This window comes from Haemorhous mexicanus, chromosome 31 (genome assembly GCF_027477595.1).
Source record: "Haemorhous mexicanus isolate bHaeMex1 chromosome 31, bHaeMex1.pri, whole genome shotgun sequence".
NCBI classification, from domain to species: Eukaryota; Metazoa; Chordata; class Aves; order Passeriformes; family Fringillidae; genus Haemorhous; species Haemorhous mexicanus.
The window spans coordinates 3,222,314-3,248,047 of record NC_082371.1 but is presented as its reverse complement, the minus strand read 5'-3'; the positions used below and the strand labels follow the sequence as shown (position 1 = coordinate 3,248,047).

The 25,734-nt window shown below is 54.7% G+C and overlaps 1 protein-coding gene across 2 annotated transcripts in view; it reads left to right on the top strand.

Annotated features, from left to right (window-relative positions):
• The window catches only part of OTUD7B (OTU deubiquitinase 7B), a 31,240-nt gene extending 5,835 nt beyond the window's left edge, over positions 1–25,405 (top strand). The window contains exons 2-12 of one of the 2 annotated variants that reach the window (XM_059871307.1): positions 610–733; positions 1,424–1,594; positions 4,847–5,065; positions 14,525–14,626; positions 15,408–15,535; positions 16,354–16,466; positions 18,976–19,103; positions 19,696–19,845; positions 20,279–20,393; positions 21,000–21,084; positions 21,631–25,405. In XM_059871307.1, coding sequence (XP_059727290.1) covers positions 661–733; positions 1,424–1,594; positions 4,847–5,065; positions 14,525–14,626; positions 15,408–15,535; positions 16,354–16,466; positions 18,976–19,103; positions 19,696–19,845; positions 20,279–20,393; positions 21,000–21,084; positions 21,631–22,920 — 2,574 coding nt within the window. In that variant the 5' untranslated portion in view covers positions 610–660 and the 3' untranslated portion in view covers positions 22,921–25,405. Of the gene's footprint in view, positions 1–609; positions 734–1,423; positions 1,595–4,846; positions 5,066–8,885; positions 8,928–14,524; positions 14,627–15,407; positions 15,536–16,353; positions 16,467–18,975; positions 19,104–19,695; positions 19,846–20,278; positions 20,394–20,999; positions 21,085–21,630 lie in introns of those variants that run through there. The other variant, XM_059871308.1, reaches the window with a different exon arrangement.
• Positions 25,406–25,734: the final 329 nt, after the last annotated feature.

Genomic DNA, 25,734 nt, shown 5'->3' with positions numbered 1-25,734 from the left:
GATTTATTCCTAATTTGGAAAGAAAATCCCCACCACCTTTGAGATGAGAACTGGTTTAGCTCATGAATTTCCCAAGGAAATGCTCGTTGCTGGTTACAGCCAAGTGAGTCTTGTTCTCCCAAGGAATGAAGCAGTCCTGGAGCACATTGAATTTTTGGGGGAGGGTTTATTCAGCCCTCAGCTCATTCCCAGCTGGAGATGTGCAATCCAGGGGTGCTCTTGGTGCTCTCCACCCCAGGCTGATGCTGAGGAACTGGAGTGCTTGGGGTGGGATGGGGCAGGGATTTACTCCCTGTAAATGCACAAGAGAAACTTTATGTGCTCTCATTGCTCCCAAAAATTCATTTATTGTATGAATATATAATAAATGATATTTTTATATGATTTATTCCTAATTTGGAAAGAAAATCCCCACCACCTTTGAGATGAGAATTGGTTTAGCTCATGAATTTCCCAAGGAAATGCTCGTTGCTGGTGAGTCTTGTTCTCCCAAGGAATGAAGCAGTCCTGGAGCACATTGAATTTTTGGGGGAGGGTTTATTCAGCCCTCAGCTCATTCCCAGCTGGAGATGTGCAATCCAGGGGTGCTCTTGGTGCTCTCCACCCCAGGTTGATGCCCAGGAGCTGATCTGGTGCCGCTGACTCCTCCTGGCCTTGGCTATGGACATCGTCCTGTCCGACTTTGTTCGCTCAACGGGGGCAGAGCCAGGGCTGGCCAGAGACCTCCTTGAAGGTATGGAAAACTGGGAATCTTCATGGGGATGCCCAGGGTGGGAGGAAAAAGGTGAGGGCTGGAATAGTGTCCAGCAAAGATGTTTAGGAATGCTTCTGTTTCTGTGGTGGGTGAGGGTGAGTGGTGCTGCTCCACCTGGGATGGGGGAAATGGGAATAATTCTGAGGAAAATGGGGAAAATTCCTCAGTTTCTGCTACCTGGGATGGGGGAAATGGGAATAATTCTGGGGAAAATTCCTCAGTTTCTGCCACCTGGGATGGGGGAATGGGAATAATTCCAGGGGAAATGGGAATAATTCTGTGAATAATGAGAATCATTCTGGGGAAAATGGGAATAATTCCTGTGTGGGAACACAGCGTTCCCCTTCTGCCCCAGCTCCTCATCTTCCACCACCTGAGGGTTTACACCACCTGGAATGAGGAAAAATGGGAGAAATTCCTCAGCTTCCAGACCTGGAATGGGGAAAATGGGAATAATTCTGGGAAAAATGGGAATAATTCTGGGAAAAATGGGAATAATTCTGGGAAAAATGGGGATAATTCCCCTTCCGCACCAGCTCCTCAGCTTCCACCACCTGGAATGGGGACAAATGGGAACAATTCCAGGAAAAATGGGAAAAAATGGGGGAAATTCCTCAACTTCCACACGTGGAAAACGGGGAAAAATGGAGGCTCCACCTCCCCTTGCAGGCAAGAACTGGGACCTGAGCGCGGCGCTGAGCGACTTCGAGCAGCTGCGGCAGGTGCACGCCGGGAACCTGCCACACTCCTTCAACGAGGGCAGGGGTGCCCGAGCCCCTGAGAGGGAGCTGGCACGGCCAGGGAGGCCCCCCCTGCAGCGCCAGGATGACCTCGTGCAAGGTCAGTGTCCTGGAGCAGTGTGCTGGGGCGGGCAGGGTGCTGGATCGTAGGAGGATGAGGTTGGAAGAGACCTCTGAGATCATCAGCCAGCCTGTGTCCTCACACCTCCACCAGACCATAGCACCCAGTGCCATGGCCTGGCTTTTTTTAAACACATGCAGAGCTGGTGATTCCACCACCACCTCCCTGGGAAGAGCATTTTTTTCCTAATATCCACCCTACACCTTCCCTGATGTAGCTGGAGATTGTGTCCTCTGCTTCTGACCCCACCTGTGTCCAAGCTCCCTTCAGGAAGGTGTAGAGAGCAATAAGGTCACCTCTAAACCTCCTCTTCTCAGCTCCTTCAAACATTCCTCACAGTGTTTGTGTTCCCAGCCCCTCCTGTGCCAGGCTGACCTGGCTGCTCACTGCCAGATTTGCTGCTCTGCTACAGAAACCTCCTTGAGCCAGGTTCCATAAACTCTTGGAGGTCTGTATCACACCCAAGATAGCTCAGCTACCTTCAGAGGCATAAAAATCAGCAGGATGGTTTCTGTTGCAGTGTTGGAAAACAAAAAGGTTTTAGTAAAAGGCAAAATAACAGAGAAAAACGGAGCCAGGTGCAAAAGGTTCTTGCTCCTGGTAAAAGACCAGACAAAAGTGATTAGTTCCTTTGTTCACTTCTTTTTCTAGTAAATTATCCAGGTGGGACTTTTGGTTCCTGTCCTTAAGTGGGGTATTTGCAGGCAACCCTGCCAAGGGAAGAGATGAGAATCTTGATTCCACGTTTCAGAAGGCTGATTTATTATTTTATGATATTATATTATATTAAAAATGCTATTCTAAAACTATACTAAAAGAAAAAGAGAAAGGACACATCAGAAAGCTGGAAAGGAATGAATAATAAAAATCTGTGACTGCTCAGAGCCTCGACACAGCTGGACCACAACTGATCACCAAGTGAAAACAATCCACATGAGACCAATCAAAGATAAACCATCTCCAGAGCACATTCCACAGCAAGCAGATAGAAAAGAAATGTAAACAAGACCTGAGGCTTCTCAGGAAAAAATCCTATCAAAAGGATTTTCATAAAATTTTCACAGTGACTTCCTAAATTTTCAGTCACTTCATATCACTTAATATCACTTCAGTTTGAGGTGAAGCCCCCCAGGTTTATGAGATGCCTTTTTCACCTAATTGAGGGGAGAAACTTCTGGGTTTCTTTCCTTTTTAAGGGGACAGAGGATGGTGACAGGGGGCACATTCCTGCACTGCTCCTGCCCTATTTGCTGGTTGTTCTTCCTTCTTTCCCCCAGAGAAATGCTTGTCCCAAGGACAGTGACACTTAAATTTGAGGTGAAGCCCCCCAGGTTTATGTGATGTCTTTTTCACCTAATCAAGGAGAGAAATTTCTGGGTTTCTTTCCTTTTCAAGGGGACAAAGAATGGTGACACATTCCTGCACTGCTCCTGCCCCACTTTGCTGGTTGTTCTTCCTTCCTCCCCCAGAGAAATGCTTGTCCCAAAGACAGTGACACTTAAATTTGAGGTGAAGCCCCCCAGGTTTATGAGATGCCTTTTCACCTAATTGAGGAGAGAAATTTCTGGGTTTCTTTTCAAGGGGACAAAGGGTGGTGACAGGGGGCACATTCCTGCACTGCTCCTGCCCCACTTTGCTGGTTGTTCTTCTTTCCTCCCCCCAGAGAAATTCTTGTCCCAAAGACAGTGACACTTCAGTTTGAGGTGAAGCCCCCCAGGTTTATGAGATGCCTTTTTCACCTAATTGAGGGGAGAACTTTCTGGGTTTCTTTCCTTTTTAAGGGGACAAAGGATGGTGACAGGGGGCACATTCCTGCACCACTCCTGCCCTATTTGCTGGTTGTTCTTCCTTCCTCCCCCCAGAGAAATTCTTGTCCCAAAGACAGTGACACTTCAGTTGAGGTGAAGCCCCCCAGGTTTATGAGATGCCTTTTTCACCTAATTGAGGAGAGAAACTTCTGGGTTTCTTTTCAAGGGGACAAAGGATGGTGACACATTCCTGCACTGCTCCTGCCCCACTTTGCTGGTTGTTCTTCCTTCCTCCCCCAGAGAAATTCTTGTCCCAAAGACAGTGACACTTAAGTTTGAGATGAAGCCCCCCAGGTTTATGAGATGCCTTTTTCACCTAATCAAGGAGAGAAATTTCTGGGTTTCTTTCCTTTTCAAGGGGACAAAGGATGGTGACAGGGGCCACATTCCTGCACCACTCCTGCCCCACTTTGCTGGTTGTTCTTCCTTCTTCCCCCCAGAGAAATTCTTGTCCAAGGACAGTGACACTTCAGTTTGAGATGAAGCCCCCCAGGTTTATGAGATGCCTTTTCACCTAATTGAGGAGAGAAACTTCTGGGTTTCTTTCCTTTTCAAGGGGACAAAGGATGGTGACAGGGGCCACATTCCTGCACCACTCCTGCCCCACTTTGCTGGTTGTTCTTCCTTCTTTCCCCCAGAGAAATTCTTGTCCCAAAGACAGTGACACTTAAGTTGAGGTGAAGCCCCCCAGGTTTATGTGATGCCTTTTTCACCTAATTGAGGAGAGAAACTTCTGGGTTTCTTTTCAAGGGGACAAAGGATGGTGACAGGGGGCACATTCCTGCACCTCCTGCCCCACTTTGCTGGTTGTTCTTCTTTCCTCCCCCCAGAGAAATTCTTGTCCCAAGGACAGTGACACTTCAGTTGAGGTGAAGTCCTCCAGGTTTATGAGATGCCTTTTTCACCTAATTGAGGAGAGAAATTTCTGGGTTTCTTTCCTTTTCAAGGGGACAAAGGATGGTGACAGGGGGCACATTCCTGCACTGCTCCTGCCCCACTTTGCTGGTTGTTCTTCCTTCCTCCCCCAGAGAAATTCTTGTCCCAAGGACAGTGACACTTAAGTTTGAGGTGAAGACCCCCAGGTTTATGAGATGCCTTTTTCACCTAATCGAGGAGAGAAACTTCTGGGTTTCTTCCTTTTCAAGGGGACAAAGGATGGTGACAAGGGGCACATTCCTGCAGCACTCCTGCCCTATTTGCTGGTTGTTCTTCCTTCCTCCCCCCAGAGAAATGCTTGTCCCAAGGACAGTGACACTTCAGTTGAGATGAAGCCCCCCAGGTTTATGAGATGCCTTTTTCACCTAATCAAGGAGAGAAACTTCTGGGTTTCTTCCTTTTCAAGGGGACAAAGGATGGTGACAGGGGGCACATTCCTGCACCACTCCTGCCCTATTTGCTGGTTGTTCTTCCTTCCTCCCCCCAGAGAAGCGCCTGTCCCGAGGCATCTCCCATGCCAGCTCCACCATCGTGTCCCTGGCCCGTTCCCATGTCTCCAGCAATGGCAGCAGCAGTGAGCACCTGCTGGAGATGCCCATCTGCACCTTCCAGCTGCCCGACCTCACCGTGTACTCCGAGGATTTCCGCAGCTTCATCGAGAGGGATCTCATCGAGCAGTCCATGCAGGTGGCACTGGAGCAGGCTGGTGAGTGCTGGCTCCGTGCTGGTGGCACTGGAGCAGGCTGGTGAGTGCTGGCTCTGTGCTGGTGGCACTGGAGCAGGCTGGTGAGTGCTGGCTCCCTGCTGGTGGCACTGGAGCAGGCTGGTGAGTGCTGGCTCCTTGCTAGTGGCACTGGAGCAGGCTGGTGAGTGCTGGCTCCATGCTGGTGGCACTGGAGCAGGCTGGTGAGTGCTGGCTCCATGCTGGTGGCACTGGAGCAGGCTGGTGAGTGCTGGCTCCATGCTGGTGGCACTGGAGCAGGCTGGTGAGTGCTGGCTCCATGCTGGTGGCACTGGAGCAGGCTGGTGAGTGCTGGCTCCATGCTGGTGGCACTGGAGCAGGCTGGTGAGTGCTGGCTCCGTGCTGGTGGCACTGGAGCAGGCTGGTGAGTGCTGGCTCCATGCTGGTGGCACTGGAGCAGGCTGGTGAGTGCTGGCTCCATGCTGGTGGCACTGGAGCAGGCTGGTGAGTGCTGGCTTCATGCTGGTGGCACTGGAGCAGGCTGGTGAGTGCTGGCTCCGTGCTGGTGGCACTGGAGCAGGCTGGTGAGTGCTGGCTCCATGCTGGTGGCACTGGAGCAGGCTGGTGAGTGCTGGCTCTGTGCTGGTGGCACTGGAGCAGGCTGGTGAGTGCTGGCTCTGTGCTGGTGGCACTGGAGCAGGCTGGTGAGTGCTGGCTCCATGCTGGTGGCACTGGAGCAGGCTGGTGAGTGCTGGCTCCATGCTGGTGGCACTGGAGCAGGCTGGTGAGTGCTGGCTCTGTGCTGGTGGCACTGGAGCAGGCTGGTGAGTGCTGGCTCCGTGCTGGTGGCACTGGAGCAGGCTGGTGAGTGCTGGCTCCGTGCTGGTGGCACTGGAGCAGGCTGGTGAGTGCTGGCTCCATGCTGGTGGCACTGGAGCAGGCTGGTGAGTGCTGGCTGCATGCTGGTGGCAATGGAGCAGGCTGGTGAGTGCTGGCTCCATGCTGGTGGCACTGGAGCAGGCTGGTGAGTGCTGGCTCCATGCTGGTGGCACTGGAGCAGGCTGGTGAGTGCTGGCTCCATGCTGGTGGCACTGGAGCAGGCTGGTGAGTGCTGGCTCCATGCTGGTGGCACTGGAGCAGGCTGGTGAGTGCTGGCTCCATGCTGGTGGCACTGGAGCAGGCTGGTGAGTGCTGGCTCCATGCTGGTGGCACTGGAGCAGGCTGGTGAGTGCTGGCTCCTTGCTGGTGGCACTGGAGCAGGCTGGGGAGTGCTGGCTCCATGCTGGTGGCACTGGAGCAGGCTGGTGAGTGCTGGCTCCATGCTGGTGGCACTGGAGCAGGCTGGTGAGTGCTGGCTCCTTGCTAGTGGCACTGGAGCAGGCTGGTGAGTGCTGGCTCCATGCTGGTGGCACTGGAGCAGGCTGGTGAGTGCTGGCTCCTTGCTGGTGGCACTGGAGCAGGCTGGTGAGTGCTGGCTCTGTGCTGGTGGCACTGGAGCAGGCTGGTGAGTGCTGGCTCCATGCTGGTGGCACTGGAGCAGGCTGGTGAGTGCTGGCTCCATGCTGGTGGCACTGGAGCAGGCTGGTGAGTGCTGGCTCCATGCTGGTGGCACTGGAGCAGGCTGGTGAGTGCTGGCTCCATGCTGGTGGCACTGGAGCAGGCTGGTGAGTGCTGGCTCCTTGCTGGTGGCACTGGAGCAGGCTGGGGAGTGCTGGCTCCATGCTGGTGGCACTGGAGCAGGCTGGTGAGTGCTGGCTCCATGCTGGTGGCACTGGAGCAGGCTGGTGAGTGCTGGCTCCTTGCTAGTGGCACTGGAGCAGGCTGGTGAGTGCTGGCTCCATGCTGGTGGCACTGGAGCAGGCTGGTGAGTGCTGGCTCCTTGCTGGTGGCACTGGAGCAGGCTGGTGAGTGCTGGCTCTGTGCTGGTGGCACTGGAGCAGGCTGGTGAGTGCTGGCTCCATGCTGGTGGCACTGGAGCAGGCTGGTGAGTGCTGGCTCCATGCTGGTGGCACTGGAGCAGGCTGGGGAGTGCTGGCTCCATGCTGGTGGCACTGGAGCAGGCTGGTGAGTGCTGGCTCCGTGCTGGTGGCACTGGAGCAGGCTGGTGAGTGCTGGCTCCATGCTGGTGGCACTGGAGCAGGCTGGTGAGTGCTGGCTTTGTGCTGGTGGCACTGGAGCAGGCTGGTGAGTGCTGGCTCCATGCTGGTGGCACTGGAGCAGGCTGGTGAGTGCTGGCTCCATGCTGGTGGCACTGGAGCAGGCTGGTGAGTGCTGGCTCCATGCTGGTGGCACTCGAGCAGGCTGGTGAGTGCTGGCTCCATGCTGGTGGCACTGGAGCAGGCTGGTGAGTGCTGGCTCCATGCTGGTGGCACTCGAGCAGGCTGGTGAGTGCTGGCTCCATGCTGGTGGCACTGGAGCAGGCTGGTGAGTGCTGGCTCCATGCTGGTGGCACTGGAGCAGGCTGGTGAGTGCTGGCTGCATGCTGGTGGCACTGGAGCAGGCTGGTGAGTGCTGGCTCCATGCTGGTGGCACTGGAGCAGGCTGGTGAGTGCTGGCTCCGTGCTGGTGGCACTGGAGCAGGCTGGTGAGTGCTGGCTCCATGCTGGTGGCACTGGAGCAGGCTGGTGAGTGCTGGCTCCGTGCTGGTGGCACTGGAGCAGGCTGGTGAGTGCTGGCTCCATGCTGGTGGCACTCGAGCAGGCTGGTGAGTGCTGGCTCCATGCTGGTGGCACTGGAGCAGGCTGGTGAGTGCTGGCTCCATGCTGGTGGCACTGGAGCAGGCTGGTGAGTGCTGGCTCCATGCTGGTGGCACTCGAGCAGGCTGGTGAGTGCTGGCTCCGTGCTGGTGGCACTGGAGCAGGCTGGTGAGTTCTGGCTCCATGCTGGTGGCACTGGAGCAGGCTGGTGAGTGCTGGCTGCATGCTGGTGGCACTGGAGCAGGCTGGTGAGTGCTGGCTCCATGCTGGTGGCACTGGAGCAGGCTGGCTCCATGCTGGTGGCACTGGAGCAGGCTGGTGAGTGCTGGCTCCATGCTGGTGGCACTGGAGCAGGCTGGTGAGTGCTGGCTCTGTGCTGGTGGCACTGGAGCAGGCTGGTGAGTGCTGGCTCTGTGCTGGTGGCACTGGAGCAGGCTGGTGAGTGCTGGCTCCATGCTGGTGGCACTGGAGCAGGCTGGTGAGTGCTGGCTCCGTGCTGGTGGCACTGGAGCAGGCTGGTGAGTGCTGGCTCCATGCTGGTGGCACTGGAGCAGGCTGGTGAGTGCTGGCTCTGTGCTGGTGGCACTAGAGCAGGCTGGTGAGTGCTGGCTCTGTGCTGGTGGCACTGGAGCAGGCTGGTGAGTGCTGGCTGCATGCTGGTGGCACTGGAGCAGGCTGGTGAGTGCTGGCTCCATGCTGGTGGCACTGGAGCAGGCTGGTGAGTGCTGGCTCCATGCTGGTGGCACTGGAGCAGGCTGGTGAGTGCTGGCTCCATGCTGGTGGCACTGGAGCAGGCTGGTGAGTGCTGGCTGCATGCTGGTGGCACTGGAGCAGGCTGGTGAGTGCTGGCTCCATGCTGGTGGCACTGGAGCAGGCTGGTGAGTGCTGGCTCCATGCTGGTGGCACTGGAGCAGGCTGGCTCCATGCTGGTGGCACTGGAGCAGGCTGGTGAGTGCTGGCTCCATGCTGGTGGCACTGGAGCAGGCTGGTGAGTGCTGGCTCCGTGCTGGTGGCACTGGAGCAGGCTGGTGAGTGCTGGCTCCATGCTGGTGGCACTGGAGCAGACTGGTGAGTGCTGGCTCCTTGCTGGTGGCACTGGAGCAGGCTGGTGAGTGCTGGCTCCATGCTGGTGGCACTGGAGCAGGCTGGTGAGTGCTGGCTCCATGCTGGTGGCACTGGAGCAGGCTGGAGAGTGCTGGCTCCGTGCTGGTGGCACTGGAGCAGGCTGGTGAGTGCTGGCTCCGTGCTGGTGGCACTGGAGCAGGCTGGTGAGTGCTGGCTCTGTGCTGGTGGCACTGGAGCAGGCTGGTGAGTGCTGGCTCCGTGCTGGTGGCACTGGAGCAGGCTGGTGAGTGCTGGCTCCATGCTGGTGGCACTGGAGCAGGCTGGTGAGTGCTGGCTCCTTGCTGGTGGCACTGGAGCAGGCTGGTGAGTGCTGGCTCCATGCTGGTGGCACTGGAGCAGGCTGGTGAGTGCTGGCTCTGTGCTGGTGGCACTGGAGCAGGCTGGTGAGTGCTGGCTCCATGCTGGTGGCACTGGAGCAGGCTGGTGAGTGCTGGCTCCTTGCTGGTGGCACTGGAGCAGGCTGGTGAGTGCTGGCTCCATGCTGGTGGCACTGGAGCAGGCTGGTGAGTGCTGGCTCCGTGCTGGTGGCACTGGAGCAGGCTGGCTCCATGCTGGTGGCACTGGAGCAGGCTGGTGAGTGCTGGCTCCATGCTGGTGGCACTGGAGCAGGCTGGTGAGTGCTGGCTCCATGCTGGTGGCACTGGAGCAGGCTGGTGAGTGCTGGCTCCATGCTGGTGGCACTGGAGCAGGCTGGTGAGTGCTGGCTCCATGCTGGTGGCACTGGAGCAGGCTGGTGAGTGCTGGCTCCATGCTGGTGGCACTGGAGCAGGCTGGTGAGTGCTGGCTCTGTGCTGGTGGCACTGGAGCAGGCTGGTGAGTGCTGGCTGCATGCTGGTGGCACTGGAGCAGGCTGGTGAGTGCTGGCTCCATGCTGGTGGCACTGGAGCAGGCTGGTGAGTTCTGGCTCTGTGCTGGTGGCACTGGAGCAGGCTGGTGAGTGCTGGCTCCATGCTGGTGGCACTGGAGCAGGCTGGTGAGTGCTGGCTCCATGCTGGTGGCACTGGAGCAGGCTGGTGAGTTCTGGCTCTGTGCTGGTGGCACTGGAGCAGGCTGGTGAGTGCTGGCTCCATGCTGGTGGCACTGGAGCAGGCTGGTGAGTGCTGGCTCCGTGCTGGTGGCACTGGAGCAGGCTGGTGAGTGCTGGCTCCTTGCTGGTGGCACTGGAGCAGGCTGGTGAGTGCTGGCTGCATGCTGGTGGCACTGGAGCAGGCTGGTGAGTGCTGGCTCCATGCTGGTGGCACTGGAGCAGGCTGGTGAGTGCTGGCTCCATGCTGGTGGCACTGGAGCAGGCTGGTGAGTGCTGGCTCCGTGCTGGTGGCACTGGAGCAGGCTGGTGAGTGCTGGCTGCATGCTGGTGGCACTGGAGCAGGCTGGTGAGTGTCACCCACAGGAACACCCTGGGATATCACATAGGTGCATCTCCAGCAGGGAATTATTCCATCATTTTTATGACCTGGTGCAAGGGTTGAGTAGGAGCTGCTTCCCTTCACCCATGGGAGTGAGTGGGAACAACCCAGGGCTGTTGTCACTGGGCACAGCTGAGAGGGAAAACACCCCAAAACTGGAGTTGTCTCACCCCATGCTCCATCCTGCCTGTGGAGAGACAGGGAAAAGGGAATTCCTGTCTGATAAATTCCTGCTGATAAAGTCTGGAGGTCGATGCTGCTGCTGGGGAGGAACCTCTGCTTTGGTTGCAGGTTCCTGGAGAGCTGCCAGGGGAAATTGTAAATGAGGGAGTGAGGGGGACATCCAGGGAAATTGTAAATGAGGGAGTGAGGGGGACATCCAGGGAAATTGTAAATGAGGGAGTGAGGGGGACATCCAGGGAAATTGTAAATGAGGGAGTGAGGGGGACATCCAGGGGAATTGTAAATGAGGGAATGAGGGGGACATCCAGGGAAATTGTAAATGAGGGAGTGAGGGGGACATCCAGGGAAATTGTAAATGAGGGAGTGAGGGGGACATCCAGGAAAATTGTAAATGAGGGAATGAGGGGGACATCCAGGGGAATTGTAAATGAGGGGGACATCCAGGGAATTTGTAAATGAGGGAGTGAGGGGGACATCCAGGGAATTTGTAAAGGAGGGAATGAGGGGGACATCCAGGGAAATTGTAAATGAGGGAGTCAGGGGGACATCCAGGGAAATTGTAAATGAGGGGGACATCCATGCTGGCAGGGAAAAACCTCATCCCTGGCACCAGGAAGGTTCTCGTGGGCAGGGCCAGGACACTGTCAGGGATCTCAGGAGGGTTTCCATTTACACTCCTGCTGTTTCTGTGGTGCTGCACATACCACAAAACACATTATCCTTAGGGATAACAGACACTCTGAGGGCCCAGCTTCCCCCTGTCCTGCTCAGGAGTTGCTGTAAGAAATATTCTCATGTTTTGGGAATGAGCACTTGATCCCAGCGATCCCATTACACGGCGACGCCGGGAGGTGACAGCAGAGCTGCTGCCTCTGGTGCAGATCAACCCCAGATCTCAGCCCAGCAGAGCAGGGCTTGGCTTCCTCTGTCCCAACACAAATCAAATCTGGGGCTGGGGGTTGCTGGCTGCTTCCTCTGTAGGCTGGGGGCACTTGCAGGTGTGTTAATGGGAAGGAATTTAGAAATTCCGAGTTTTAGAAAATGCCTTTTGGAGCCTTGAGTGTCTGGGGCTTGTTAGAAATGAATGTTTTGTCTGTAAAAGGGCTGTAGTGCAGCTAGGAAATATTCCAAGTAGGATTTGGAGCATGGTGCTGTGACCTCCAGGGACTCCCATTATTCATTTAGCACACACCATCCTTAGAGGATTAAGGAAATACATTTTATAGCCCAATAAATGTTCAGATCCTCTTCCCCAAGTATTCAGAGGTGCTGTGACACCAGTGAACGCTCTCAAAAGGGCTGTAAACTTCGATGAGATCCTCTGGGAATGCTTGGAGTGGTATGGAAAGGTCTTGGTGGAGCTGAAGGCTCTGCCCCCAGTGGAGCCTTGGTGTCCTTTGACACAAACCCTTGTGCAGCAGGAATCAGGCCGTGCTCCGAGCTGGGCAGCTGCAGAGAGGGTTTGTTTGTGTCACCCTGGTGCCTCACCTGAGGATATTGGGGATAAAAATCATGGAGAACTGAAAGGTCCTGCCCCCTTGGAGCACCAGGCCTGGGGAGCCATCCCTGGGAATGTGCCAGGAAGCCAGAGTGGATTCCTGGTAGCCGTGGGGAAGCCATTTCTGGCTTGGATGAGGCAATCCTCCCTTCAGGCTGGGTGGAGGCAGCAGTTCCTTCCCATTGCTGGGACTGCTCAGGGGGCTCCTGCTGGAGGAGGCAGTGGGCTTCCCCCAAACACCTCTGTGGGATCTCACAGGCTCATGGTGCTGGGGGCACAGGGATCCTCTGGCTGCCAGTGCACTTCTCCTCTCTGCAGAGCATCTCTTGCTGCCATGACCATTCTAAAAAGATCCCTCAGGCTCCTGAATCCAGTTGGTTGCCCTGCAGAGCTCTCAGGGCTGGTTCTTGAGAGCCACACACACACAGAAATGTGTTGGTTTCAACACTTCTGGGCAGCTCTTGGAGTCTCTGTGGTCGAGATGACCCCGAGGTGTTGCAAAGTCACTTTTTCCCAGCCCTGCAATTGAAGAAGGAGTCAGGATCTCTCAGCTGTGGTTCTCAAGGTTGTTTATTTTTATTTATTTCATTCTTTTTTCTGACCTGCTGAGGTCTGTCCAGCAAGTTGGTTCATGGCACACTGACTGCCCTCGGGGCAGTGTTATCTTTTTATACCAAAAACTACATGTACTTTATTTACAATAAATTCCCAATACCTATCACCCATCTTAGACATTCTGTCTCCAAACCAATCCAGAAGTGCCACCATCACCCAGAAGATGGAGGACAAGAAGAAGCACACCCAAATCCCTCCATCTTGGCTCCTGAATCCCATTCTAAAACCCCAAAATTCTACTTTTCCACCACCTTGTGACAAACTAACTCATTCTACTCAAACTCTCCTGGCTTGTAAATCTTCACACAAAGTTGGTAATTTTCTCCATGGGTTAAAATGGAAGGCACAGGTGTTTCTGTGCCAAGGTCTCTGAGCCCCCCTGCCAGGGTCTCGAGTCCTCCAGGGTAGCCAGAGGAATTCCCTGGCTTCTGACATTGTTTTCAACACTTTTGGCCTTTCCAGCAGGAGCACAACACTGGCAGGAGGGTTGGGTTGGGTTGGGTTGGGCGTGTGGTTCCTTTGGAGACGACTTCCCTTGCGTAACCGCAGTCAGTGCAAACACTGGGGCACAGAAATACCTCTGCAAGGTGTGTCCCCTCAGACCTGGCTGGGACACAGCTTGCACAACCCCCAAACACCCAGCCAGACGTGCAGAGAGCACGAAATCCTGCAGGAGGGAGGGGAAATGGAGAAGAAGGTGCTGCCCCTAGCTGTGTGGTGGGTGGGACAGCTCCTGTGAGCAGCCCCTGGCCCTGGGCCACTTGGCCAGGCTCCCAGCTTGGCCGTGCCAGGAGCTCTGCTGAGGGAACAGGAGGCTGCTCTGTGCAGAGCCATTGTCCCCAGCTCACTTCCAGCTCTGCTGGGTCCCTTTCCTGCCTCTGGGAGCAGCAGTGACCTGCCTGTGTCACACTGAACTACGTGGGTTTTGTTTTCTGGTGTTTGGGGATGGTTTAACCTCTGGTTTCTGCCTTTAGTTCCTCCCCAGCTGCTCTCCCTGAGGCTGTACAAAGCATTTCCAGCAACCCCATGTCTCTGTACTGGGATCCCCAGCAGGGATCATGCTCCAGAGGAAGGAGAGGCTCTGAAAATGAAAGGAAAAGGGCTGGTTTCCTGCAGGAGCAATTTAAATACAACTTGGAAGCCTAAACAGCCTCGTCCAGCCAAAAACCTGCCTGTTGCACAGGATCCAAAAACCCCTGGAAAATCTGGCAGCCAAGGAGGGACGTTGAGGGCAGGGCAAGACACAGACAGGGGGTTCAAAGTCCTGATCCAGCCCAGCTTCACTCCCTGGGGAAGGGCTGAATCTCTGGGCTCACTGGGCATTTCTTTCTCCCTTCTATTTTTAGCTGCTCTTGACTTGAATCACCACAGTGACCCAAAACTCCCAGTCTAAAGTGCTGTCAGTTTGCATTTGCAGCAGGAAAGCTGCTGGGATCAGCAGAAATCCTGGAGTATTCTGCCTCAAAAACACTGAGCAGGGAAATGTGGCCATGAGAGACTTGAAACTGGAGGGATTTGGTTCCAAGAAGCAGCAAAAAGCTGATTTTCCCTGGAGAAATTGTTTGTGGTGGCATTTTCAGCCTGATGGGCTGTGGGGAGGGAAATAAGGGAGGTGGGGGAGAACAGGTAGAGGAGAGCTGGTCTGGGTGGAATTCCTGGCTCCTATTTGTGTGTAATTCTGATTTGTGTGACCCCAAATTCAGCCCAGTCTTTTGCTGGCATCCTCAGGGAGTTTTGCATCTCCAATCTCCTCTTTTTTGTTGCTTTGTCCTGACTCTTCCCCACCCAGCCCTGGGCTGGGTCTGTACCTTCCCACCTGTCCAGGTGCTCCTTCCACCCTGTCTAAACTGCTTGCTCAGCTGGTTTTTTTTTTTCAGAAGGGCTGAAAGCACAGCCTGCAGTGCCCCCAGAGCCCCCCCAGGGCCGTGCCATGGTCTCACACTCTCCCAACTCTCCCCAGGACGTCTCAACTGGTGGGTGAGCGTGGATCCGAGCTGCCAGCGCCTGCTGCCCCTGGCCACCACTGGGGATGGGAATTGCCTGCTCCACGCTGCCTCCCTGGGTAAGATTTGGCTCAATCCTCCAGGAAACAGCCACCAAATCCCTGGGTAAGATCCCACCATCCTCCTTTGGGAGCAGGAGCCACCCATTCTGGATGCTGCTGCTCCTGGCTGTGCAAGAGCAGTGGCAGTGGCTTTAAGGGAGGGGGCTGCCAGCAGCTTCTCAAATCCTTCTCCCCCTCTGATGGGCTGTGGGGAGGAAATAAATAGAGGAGAACTGCTCTGGGTGGAAATCCTGGCTCCTATTTGTGTGTAATTCTGATTTGTGCAAGTTTCCCTGGATGCCTGAAGGAGATGTGGGATAATGGAGCAGCCCCTTCCTGTCACTGTCATATTTTCTGGAAAATCCTCTTAGCTCAGGATTCTTCTCCTGGGAAGCTGAGAAGCCTCAGAGAAAAAAAAAGAAAAATATTTATCTCATTTGCTTCTCCTGTGTTTTGCTGCTTTGCAATGTGGTTGGAGATTGTTTATCCATCATGTGAATTGTTTTATGAGCAGTCATGGTCTGGCTGTGTCAGGAAAGAGTCACGAGTTTTTCTTTATTATCTTTTAGCCTGCTGTCTGAATCCTTCCTGTAGTCTTCAGTATAGTTTAGTTTAGCATTCTTTAATATAGATATAAAATAATAAATTATCCTTCTGAGAACACGGAGTCACATTCACTCATTCCTCCCAACGATGGAGAACCCCGAAAATACCACACCTTCCCTTCTGTGGCAGGGCCCTCAGTGCCTCAGGGAGTCAGAGCAGCCCCTCCTGAGCTTGCTGTTCCTTCTCCCTGCAGGAATGTGGGGTTTCCATGACCGGGATCTGATGCTCAGGAAGTCCCTGCACACCCTGATGGACAAGGGAGCCGAGCGGGAGGCGCTGAGGCGCCGGTGGCGCTGGCAGCAGACGCAGCAGAACAAGGAGGTGGGAGCCCAGTGCTGGTTTGGGCCCTCTTTGCCATCCTGGGAAAACATCCCAGGGCTTTGGGAGGTGTTTCCTGCCTGGAATTTTGGGCTGTGCTGTGGTGAGGGGCGTCCTGCAGTCAGAGCTGTAGCAAAATGCAGGGACTGATAGAAGGGTCTCCTCGAGTTTGTGGAGATTTTTATCCCAGCCAAGAGAGCTCAGCTGCCTTTGGAGGCATCAAATCAGCAGAGTGGCTTCTGTGATAGTGTTGGAAACAGAAAAGTTTTATTAAAAGGCAAAATAACAAGTTTTAATAAAAGGCAAAATTCTCTTCTTAACAGAGAAGAACCAAACGAGGTACAGGAGGTTTTTGCTCCTGGTAAAACACCTCACAGAAGCCATTAGTTCCTTTGTTCTCTTCTTTTTCTACTGAATTCCTTAGGCAAGACTTTTTGGCTCCTGTCCCATTGGCCATCCTTAAGTTTGGAGTGAAGTCCCCCAGGTCCCATGAGGTGTGAGGTGTCTTTTTACCCAACTGAGGAGAGAAACTTCTGGACTTTTTTCCTTTTTAAAGAGACAAAAGATAATTTTGTCACTCCATCAGCACAGAGCCCATTCCTACGTGGGACAAGGGACAGGACAAGGGGAATGGATTTAAATTGAGAGGAGAAGTTTGGATGAATATTGGGAAGCACTTTTGAGGACACGGTGAAGAATGTGTTGAATTTTTTTTGCATAAACCCACAGAGAAAAGTTGTGCTGTTTGTATAAACCCACTCTGGAGCAACTGGGAGTGCTTTCCTTGGATGATTTGGAATTCTCTTTTTGCCATTTTTCAGTCTGGCCTGGTTTACACAGAGGAGGAGTGGCAGAAGGAGTGGAATGAGCTGATCAAGCTGGCCTCCAGCGAGCCCCGCGTGCACTACGGCACCAACGGCGGCGGCTGCGGCGGGTACGGGGCAGGGAGTGGTCTACACCCAGGAGTAATCTACACCCAGGGCTACAACAGGGAGTAATCTACACCCAGGGGTACCACAGGGAGTAATCTACACCCAGGGGTACCACAGGGAGTGATCTACACCCAGGGCTGCCACAGGGAGTAATCTACACCCAGGGGTACAGCAGGGAGTAATCTACACCCAGGGCTACAACAGGGAGTGATCTACACCCAGGGGTACAGCAGGGAGTGATCTACACCCTGGGGTACAACAGGGAGTGATCTACACCCAGGGGTACAACAGGGAGTAATCTACACCCAGGGCTACCACAGGGAGTAATCTACACCCAGGGCTACCACAGGGAGTAATCTACACCCAGGGGTACCACAGGGAGTAATCTACACCCAGGGCTACCACAGGGAGTAATCTACACCCAGGGGTACCACAGGGAGTGATCTACACCCAGGGCTACCACAGGGAGTAATCTGCACCTAGGGGTACCACAGGGAGTAATCTACACCCCGGGGTACCACAGGGAGTAATCTACACCTAGGGGTACAGCAGGGAGTGATCTACACCCCAGGGTACCACAGGGAGTAATCTACTCCCAGGGGTACAGCAGGGAGTAATCTACACCCAGGGGTACAGCAGGGAGTGAATCTACACCCAGGGCTACACCCAGGAGTAATCTACACCCAGGGCTACCACAGGGAGTAATCTACACCCTGGGGTACAACAGGGAGTGATCTACACCCAGGGCTACCACAGGGAGTGATCTACTCCCAGTGGTACAGCAGGGAGTAATCTACACCCAGGGGTACCACAGGGAGTAATCTACACCCAGGGGTACCACAGGGAGTAATTACACCCAGGGCTACCACAGGGAGTAATCTACATCCAGGGCTACCACAGGGAGTAATCTACACCCTGGGGTACCACAGGGAGTGATCTACACCCAGGGCTACCACAGGGAATAATCTACACCCCGGGGCTGGGACAGGGAGTAATCTACACCTAGGGGTACAACAGGGAGTAATCTACACCCCGGGGCTGGGACAGGGAGTAATCTACACCTAGGGGTACAACAGGGAGTAATCTACACCCAGGAGTACCACAGGGAGTAATCTACACCCAGGGGTACAGCAGGGAGTAATCTACACCCAGGGGTAGCACAGGGAGTAATCTACACCCAGGGGTACCACAGGGAGTAATCTACACCTAGGGGTACAGCAGGGAGTAATCTACACCCAGGGCTACAACAGGGAGTGATCTACACCCAGGGCTACAACAGGGAGTAATCTACACCCAGGGGTACAGCAGGGAGTAATCTACACCCCGGGGCTACAACAGGGAGTAATCTACACCCAGGGGTGCCACAGGGAGTAATCTACACCCAGGGCTACACCAGGGAGTGATCTACACCCAGGGCTACACCAGGGAGTAATCTACACCCCGGGGTACCACAGGGAGTAATCTACACCAGGGCTACTCCAGGGAGGGAATCAGTTCCCTGCGGACTCGGCTCTCCTGGTGCTCCAGGGCAGGGCAGCAGCTCTGTGTGGGTCTGGCTGGGCCTTCAGGGGAAGGACAGAGATCCTGAGCGAGCACAGAGCACGTGGAGCATCCCAGGGAAGGACTGGGGGCTTCTTCTGTGGGGCAGCACAGGGACCTGGCTGGGAATGAATCTTCTCCTTGTGCTCCCTTGTGCTCCCTTGTGTTTTACTGTGTTCCCTTGTGTTTCCTTGTGTTTCCTTGTGTTTCCTTTTCCTCCCTTGTGCTCCCTTGTGCTCCCTTTTGCTCCCTTGTGTTTCCTTTTTTCCTTTTCCTCCCTTTTCCTCCCTTGTGCTCCCTTGTGTTTTCCTGTGTTTCCTTTTGCTCCCTTGTGTTTCCTTGTGTTTCCTTTTTTCCTTTTCCTCCCTTGTGCTCCCTTGTGTTTCCCTGTTTCCTTTTGCTCCCTTTTGCTCCCTTGTGTTTCCTTGTGTTTCCTTTTGCTCCCTTTTGCTCCCTTGTGTTTCCTTTTCCTCCCTTTTGCTCCCTTGTGCTCCCTTGTGCTCCCTTGTGCTCCCTTGTGTTTTACTGTGTTCCCTTGTGTTTCCTTGTGTTTCCTTTTCCTCCCTTATGCTCCCTTGTGTTTCCTTTTTTCCTTGTGCTCCCTTTTGCTCCCTTGTGCTCCCTTTTGCTCCCTTGTGTTTCCTTGTGCTCCCTTGTGCTCCCTTGTGTTTCCTTGTGCTTCTCGCTCTGAAATGAGACAACAACCCAGAGCTGAGAGTTTTTGCCACCTCCCTTCTGTTTCAAGGACACTTCCCTGTCCAGCTCCAAGGGGCTCCCAGCAGTGCCAGGCAGCAGCTGGGCATTCCTTGGGCACAAAGCCTTGTCCTGGAGCAGGACATTTTGGGAATCCACACCTCAAGCCTCAGATTAGTGCTGAGATCAGCCTCTGCTGGCTGTGACACCTCCTGCTGGTGTCACAAAGCAAATGTTTGACTATCCAAGGGGTGACATTCAGCTTCTCCTTTGGCCAAGGGTGGAGAGTTCAGAGGAGCCAGTGTATGAGAGCCTGGAGGAGTTCCACGTCTTTGTGCTGGCCCACGTGCTGAAGAGACCCATCGTGGTGGTGGCAGACACCATGCTGCGGGACTCAGGTGGTGAAGGTGAGACCTTCCTCTCTTCCCAAAGCCTCTCTGAGCTCTGCACCTTTCCTTTCCACCCCTTTCTGGGGTCTCTTTGCTGTCAAAGCTGCGCCTGGAGTTGGGAGTGGTGCAGAGGGGAAAATTGACCTGTTACAGGTGAGGATGGCCAGGTCAAATTTGGCTCCCAACCCAATTTCTACTGCTTTAAGAGCATCCACACGAGTTTTTTTTTTTTCCTTTTTTTTCCCTACACACACATCTGGGGATGAGAAATTCCATTCCCTGGGTGGTGGATTTTCCACCATCACCTTCAGTTTCCTGTCAGAGAAGGTTAATCGATTTCCATGCTTCTGTGGGCAAAGTTTGTCTTGTGGGGGAGTGAAGAGGAAGGCTTTTTATAGAAAATACCAGTTCATTCTACATTTTAAATCCTCCTGATGTAAAATAAACATCTATTTTGGGTTGTGGTTTTGTTTAATGTCCCCTGAGATGACAGATAATTGCAGGTGAGCCCTGAACTGAGGCAAAGGGCTCATTCTGGAGCAGCTGCAGCACAAACAACTCTGAACTCTTGAACCTGTGGTCAGAACTAACCACTCTCAATTCTTGCCAGCGTTTGCCCCAATTCCCTTTGGAGGGATCTATCTGCCCCTGGAAGTCCCAGCCCACAAATGCCACCGGTCTCCACTGGTCCTGGCTTATGACCAAGCTCATTTTTCTGCCCTGGTCTCCATGGAGCAGAAGGAAAACACAAAAGATCAAGGTGAGTGATGAGATTCAGGTGAACAAAGTGAGGAGGAAGATTTGGGGGGTGCTGGGGGGGAAGAGCTGGCCAGGACCCACCAAGGTGAACTGTCAGCCCAGAAAACCAGCAGTGTCCTGGCCTGGGAGCCCTTGCAGTGCCCAAAGGGGCTCCAAGGGCTGGAGGGAGACTTGGGACAAGGGTGACAAGACAAGGGGAGTGGCTTCCCACTGACACAGGGCAGAGTTGGTTGGGAAATTGTGGAGAAACTCCTCCCTGGCAGGGTTGTGGGGCTCTGACAATTCCACGATCCCAGGCACTGGGATTTGCCATCAGGCTGTCCCCATCAGAGGTGACAGTGCTCCTGGTGGGTGCTGTGTCAGGGCTGGCTCCAAGTGTGGAGTATTTGTCCTCGTGGGCTGTAAATGTGACATTTCTGTCCCATCTGTGGCAGCTGTGATCCCCCTGACAGACTCTGAGCACAAACTGCTCCCCGTGCACTTCGCCGTGGACCCCGGCAAGGAGTGGCAGTGGGGGAAGGATGACAGTGACAATGTCAAGCTGGCCAGGTTGGTGACCTGCAGGGCTCCACTGAGGGGCTGGGTGATCTGCAGAGCACAGAGGTCACAGATGGAGGGGTCAGTCCTGACCCCAGCTGGGTTTTCTTGTGCTGGATGAAAGCTGTGCCCAGGGTCTGGCACTGTTCAGCTTTTCCTTCATTTTCCTTCATTTTGATGTGATTTGGGTGGGGCTGTGCCATCTCACGAGCTTCATTCCCACTTCTAAGTGATGATGCTCCAGATCCTGGAGCTCTGGGCTGGGTGTAGCTCAAGGCACCAGCAGCACAAAAAATGTCTATTTTTTAACATTTGCCACCAAATCCTGGCGGTGTGGGTCCCTGGGGCAGGGAGGGTGGTGGCCACCAGACCCTGCCTGGTCTGGGTGAGGCTTTGGGCAGATCTCACCACGGTTTGGTCCCAGCACTTCCTATGGCTGAGGAATCTGATTTCTCCCTTTGGCTTTTCATTGAAAGGAAAGCTGCATAATTATCCCTTTTGTACCCTTGGAAAACACCCATTTAAATACACAACACAGGGAATAATGGAAATATGGGGGCAGATACTTCCAGGTGGGAAATGGCTCTGACTTGTGGCTTTTCCCCCCTCCAATGCCAGCGTGACACTGTCACTGGAAGCCAAGCTGCACCTGCTGCACAGCTACATGAATGTCAGATGGATCACGTTGCCTTGTGACATGCAGGTAAAGGGACCAGGGGGATCTTCTTTACCTATGAATTATTCAGCCCTCCTCCCTACAGGGAAGCTGTTGTAGGGCCTTACCCGGGGGCTCTGCCTCTTGAGGGGTTCTGTGCCTGCAGGAATTGTGGCTGATTCTGCTCAGAGAGCAGGGAACTGACTCGGTTTTGCATGTGGGCACCTTTTCCCCAGAGCTTTGCGTGTCCATTTTCAGTCTTCACATGACCCAGGAGCCCCTCAGGGACACCCAAACAAATGGGAGCTGTTGGAGACAGCTGGGACAAGTCTCAACCTCCTCTTCCCTAGCTTTGCACCTGAAACCTTGAGCAAGTGGAGGCATCAGAGAATCACAGAATAGAATCATGAGATCCTGGACTGTCTCAGGTTGCCACGGGGATGTTTAGGGATGTGCAGGATGCCCTGGGGACACGCTCTGAGTGTGTCCCCTCCATTTTCCAAGCAACACCACCTCCTTTGCTTCACCTTCCACCTGAAAATCTTCACCTGAGGAGTTTCTAGACTCTGATATTTGTCTTTCCTTCCTCCCCAGGCGCCTCTGGCTCAGCCAGAATCCCCCACGGCCTCGGCGGGCGACGACGCTCGCTCGGCAGCGGAGTCGGGCGAGTCGGACAAGGAGTCGGTGTGCAGCAGCTCCGCCAGCAACGGGGGCACCAGGGCAGGCAAGGACAGGGAGAAACCAAAGAAAGAGAGGGAAAAGGAGAAAGAAAAGGATAAAAAACGAGCAGACTCGGTAGCCAACAAGCTGGGAAGCTTCGGGAAGACTCTGGGCAGCAAACTAAAAAAGAACATGGGGGGCCTGATGCACAGCAAAGCCGTGAAGGGCGGCGTGAGCAACGGGCAGGGAGACACCCTGGAGAAGAAGAAGAAAGGATCCCTGAAGGCACGGAAGGACAGCAAAGAGGAATGTTCCCCTGGAGATTTGGCTCCTGCAGAGAAGCCTTGTGCAGGTAAAGCAGCCCTGGAGAAGGCCTCGGATCCCTCCAAGTACAGCAGCGACGTGCGGCTGAGCCTGAGCATCCTGCGCGCCGCCATGCAGGGCGAGCGCAAGTTCATCTTCGCCAGCCACCTCAAGACCAGCACCCGGCACCAGTTCCAGGAGGAGATGATCCAGAGGTACCTCCTGGACGCCGAGGAGCGTTTCCTGGCAGAGCAGAGGCAGAAGGAGGCCGAGAAGAAGGCGCTGGGCAGCGCTGCCCCGGCCAAGAGGCCGGAAGGGGAGGTGGGTGCCCAGCGGAGCGAGGAGGCGATGCCAAGCCCCGTGTTCTGCCAGCCTCCCCCCACCTACCCCCCCCAGCCCCTGGAGGCGGCCGTGGGTGCTAAGATAGCTGCTTTCCCAGCTGGCTATTCCGGCGTTTTCACCTTCCCCAGGCCCTCCATGGGCAGCGCCGAGGGGCTGCACCCACCCGCGTGCCCCGAGGGCCGGCGGCAGCTGGCGGGGGGGCCCTGTGGGAGCCTCCCCCCCTATGCCACCCTGCCCCGGCACCACCAGGGCCGGCTCGGGCCCTGCCCCCCCGGCCCTGCCCACCTGGGCCGGTTCTCCCCCACGGACATGGAGATCCAGCCTCCCTTCCCCTCGGAGTGCGAGGGCTCCGGCTGCCTCCCCCCGCACAGCAACGGCTGCCGGGAGCTCCTGGAGCAGGACAAGGGAGGAACAGTGGATAAAATGAGAAGCCAAGGCCTCTACAACATCCAGCAGACCAAGTGCAAACAGCCCAACTGCAGCTTTTATGGACACCCAGAGACTGGGAATTTCTGTTCCTGCTGTTACAAGGAGGAGCTGCGGCGCAGGGAGAGGGAGGCACTGGTGCACAGGTTCTGAGGCTCCCCCTGTGCGGATCCGGACCCCTGGCACGTGGGGAATGCAATAACAGAGATCCACTTTGGTTTTTACACCCACCCACGCTCCTCTCCCACTCTGCAGGAGGTGGGAGCAGGCGTTGGGCCTGCTGGGATGGGCTGGGAGTGGTGGGATTGATGGGGTGCAGGAGGGAGAGAGGGGGGAAAGCAGCCCCTGCCTTCCTGGAGCCCCTGCAGGGGAGGAGAAGGATTCCCAGGGGGGGCTGCTCGGGTCGGAGCACAGGGTGAGGGGGGAGAATTCCTCAAAAACTCAATAAACCAGACCAAAGCTTTGGGAGTGGGCAGGGGGAGCAGCTCCCACCAGGTCCTTCCCACTTCCTGACCACCTGGGACGGAGCAAAAATGCCCCATTTTGAGCGTCACAAACCTTTTAATGGAGTTTTTTAACACTGGTTTTATTCTGTATTTCTTCTTGCTGGTACTGAGCGACACCGTGTTGGAGTTGGACATTGATGAGGTGAGGTGGGTTGGACGCCCCCCACCCAGTCCTGGGTGACTCTGAGCACCAGGACAGGCTCAGGGCTCTGTCTCCTCCTCTCCTCCCCACGAGCTGAACTCTGGTTTTAAAATGTTGTTTTTAAACTCTTTCTGAGGCGGGGGGGGACTCCCAGAGCTCAAGGGATTGGAGGTTTCTCTTCCTGTGCAGAACCCCCAGCCCACAGGAGATCCTGGGTCAGGAATTCCCAGTGAGCCTGGGGCAAATCCCCCAGGAACAGCCACTGGAGAGGGGTCCCAGAGCACCCCCAGCCCCATGTAACTCCTACTTGAGCACAGCTACTCTGTACTACCTCTGATCCTGATTAACTCGGCTCCGTTGTGCTGAGCCACCAACTGACCTTTAGGCTGCGGAATTAATTCATATTTTTTGATAACAGGGCTAAAAAAGCAGAACAAGAAGGTAAAATCCTCCCATGTTGTTCCTGACCCCATCCTGACCCCCTGGCTCCCAGGGTGGGATTCACTTTAGCACTGCGATGTTTGCACAGAATTCCTTGGGGTTGGTTTGGTTTTTTTTTTGGTAACTTCAGCTCCCTGATCCTGCACGGGGTGAGGTGCAGCATTTCCTATCACACGGAAATAAAACAGGAGTTGTATCCTTCAGCCAGAGCTTTCCAACATTCCCTCGTTTCTATTTTTGGGTTGGTTTTCCAGAAGGCATCAAACTATGCAACCCCTTCCTGCCCATGGCCACTGCCAGGAGAAGGGATGAGGCAGAGGAGCCAGAAGTGAGCTCGGGGGATCACCCCACGCCTTACACTTGGCCCTAAAAATGTTAATTTAGACCTAAAACCCCCAGAGTTCAGGCCTTTCCTCCACCTAAATGCCCCCGAATGAGGCCTTTCCTGCTGGGATCCCAACACTTCGAGTCCAGCCAGCAAAGCTCCTTGGCTGCAGATTTTCAAATCCAAATTTCAGACACCCCAGGGATGGTTTGACTCCGGTGTAAGTTGTTTTCCCTGGTTTTATAAAATCCCCCAGCGTGGCTGAAGCTGTGGGAAGGGGAGGGTGTGACACCCACTCCTGCTGGCTCCTCTTAGCTGGGAACAAATTCCACGTTTCTCCCTCAAACTGCAGGAATTCCAATGGACTTCAACCCCAGGCAGTGCTGGTTAAGCAGCACAAGCTCTGCCCCTACTTGCTTCACCCCAAATTTGAAGCTGAGATGGTTAAAACCCAACCCAAACCCTTCACTATTTACGGGCTCTTGGTTTAAATTCCACTTTTTGATGTTTATTTTTCCCCAAACTGGAGCAGCAGCTTTGTTTTGGCGTTGGGAATATCCTCTGGAGCAGGGATGGCCCAGGGCACGGGAGGGCAGCGGGAGGTGATGCTTCAGCACTCTCAAGTTTTGGGGGAATTTCTCCCCTTTTTGGGTAGCTCCATCCCGGTGGAGGCTGGACTTGGGTGGGGATGAGAAGCCCCCAGACCCCCTGGCTGGGAGGGGAGAGGGAGAAGGCAGAAAATCTGTAGGAAAATTCACAGCAGTGCTGGAGGGAAAACTCCAAAGCTGGAGGAGAAGCACCAGACCTGCCCGCAGGAGGGGAGACTGTGGTGTGACCCCAAGGTCAAACTAAGTGCACTTACTGGTGTGGTTGGAATTCAAATTGATCCCGGTGGAGGAAAACTTTGTCTTTCAGCGTGTGTAAAACCCGTTAATGAGGTTTGATTTGATTTTATTAAATGAGATTCACCCTCGCCATTCCCCGGCCCCTGGGCGGAGGAGGCCGGGGCAGCTTTGGGTCTCACTAACGCGACACCGAGTGACCTGAATTAATTCTGCAGTGGTTTATTCACAAAAAAACCTCCTTTTTTTTTAATTAATTCCAGATTAATTGGTGATATTTGGCCTCCTGGTGAGCAGGGCCAGAGCGTTGCACTTGGGCTGTACCTGTGGCCTCGTTGTGGCACCACAGACTCATTGACAATAAAAACCTTCAGCTGATGCACCTGAGGCTCCTTCATCCCCTCCCCCTGAGGGCTCTGGGCATCCCCAATTCCCTCCTGGGGCTGCTCCCCATCCCCTTCTCCATCCAATTTTTGGGATTTTGGGGCTATTATTTATATTATTTATCGTGTGATTCCATTTTGGTACTAATTCTTGGCTTTCATTTAAAAAAGAACACCCTCAAACACCCTTCCCTTGCTGTTCCTGTCTATCCTTGCTGGTCTTTTCCCCAGCTGCATCCCAGGGCTCCCTTTGGTACCTGAGTCTCAGGACAAAATTAGGGATAAAACCCAGCATGGGCCATGTGGATGCTGAAGCTTTAAATGAAAA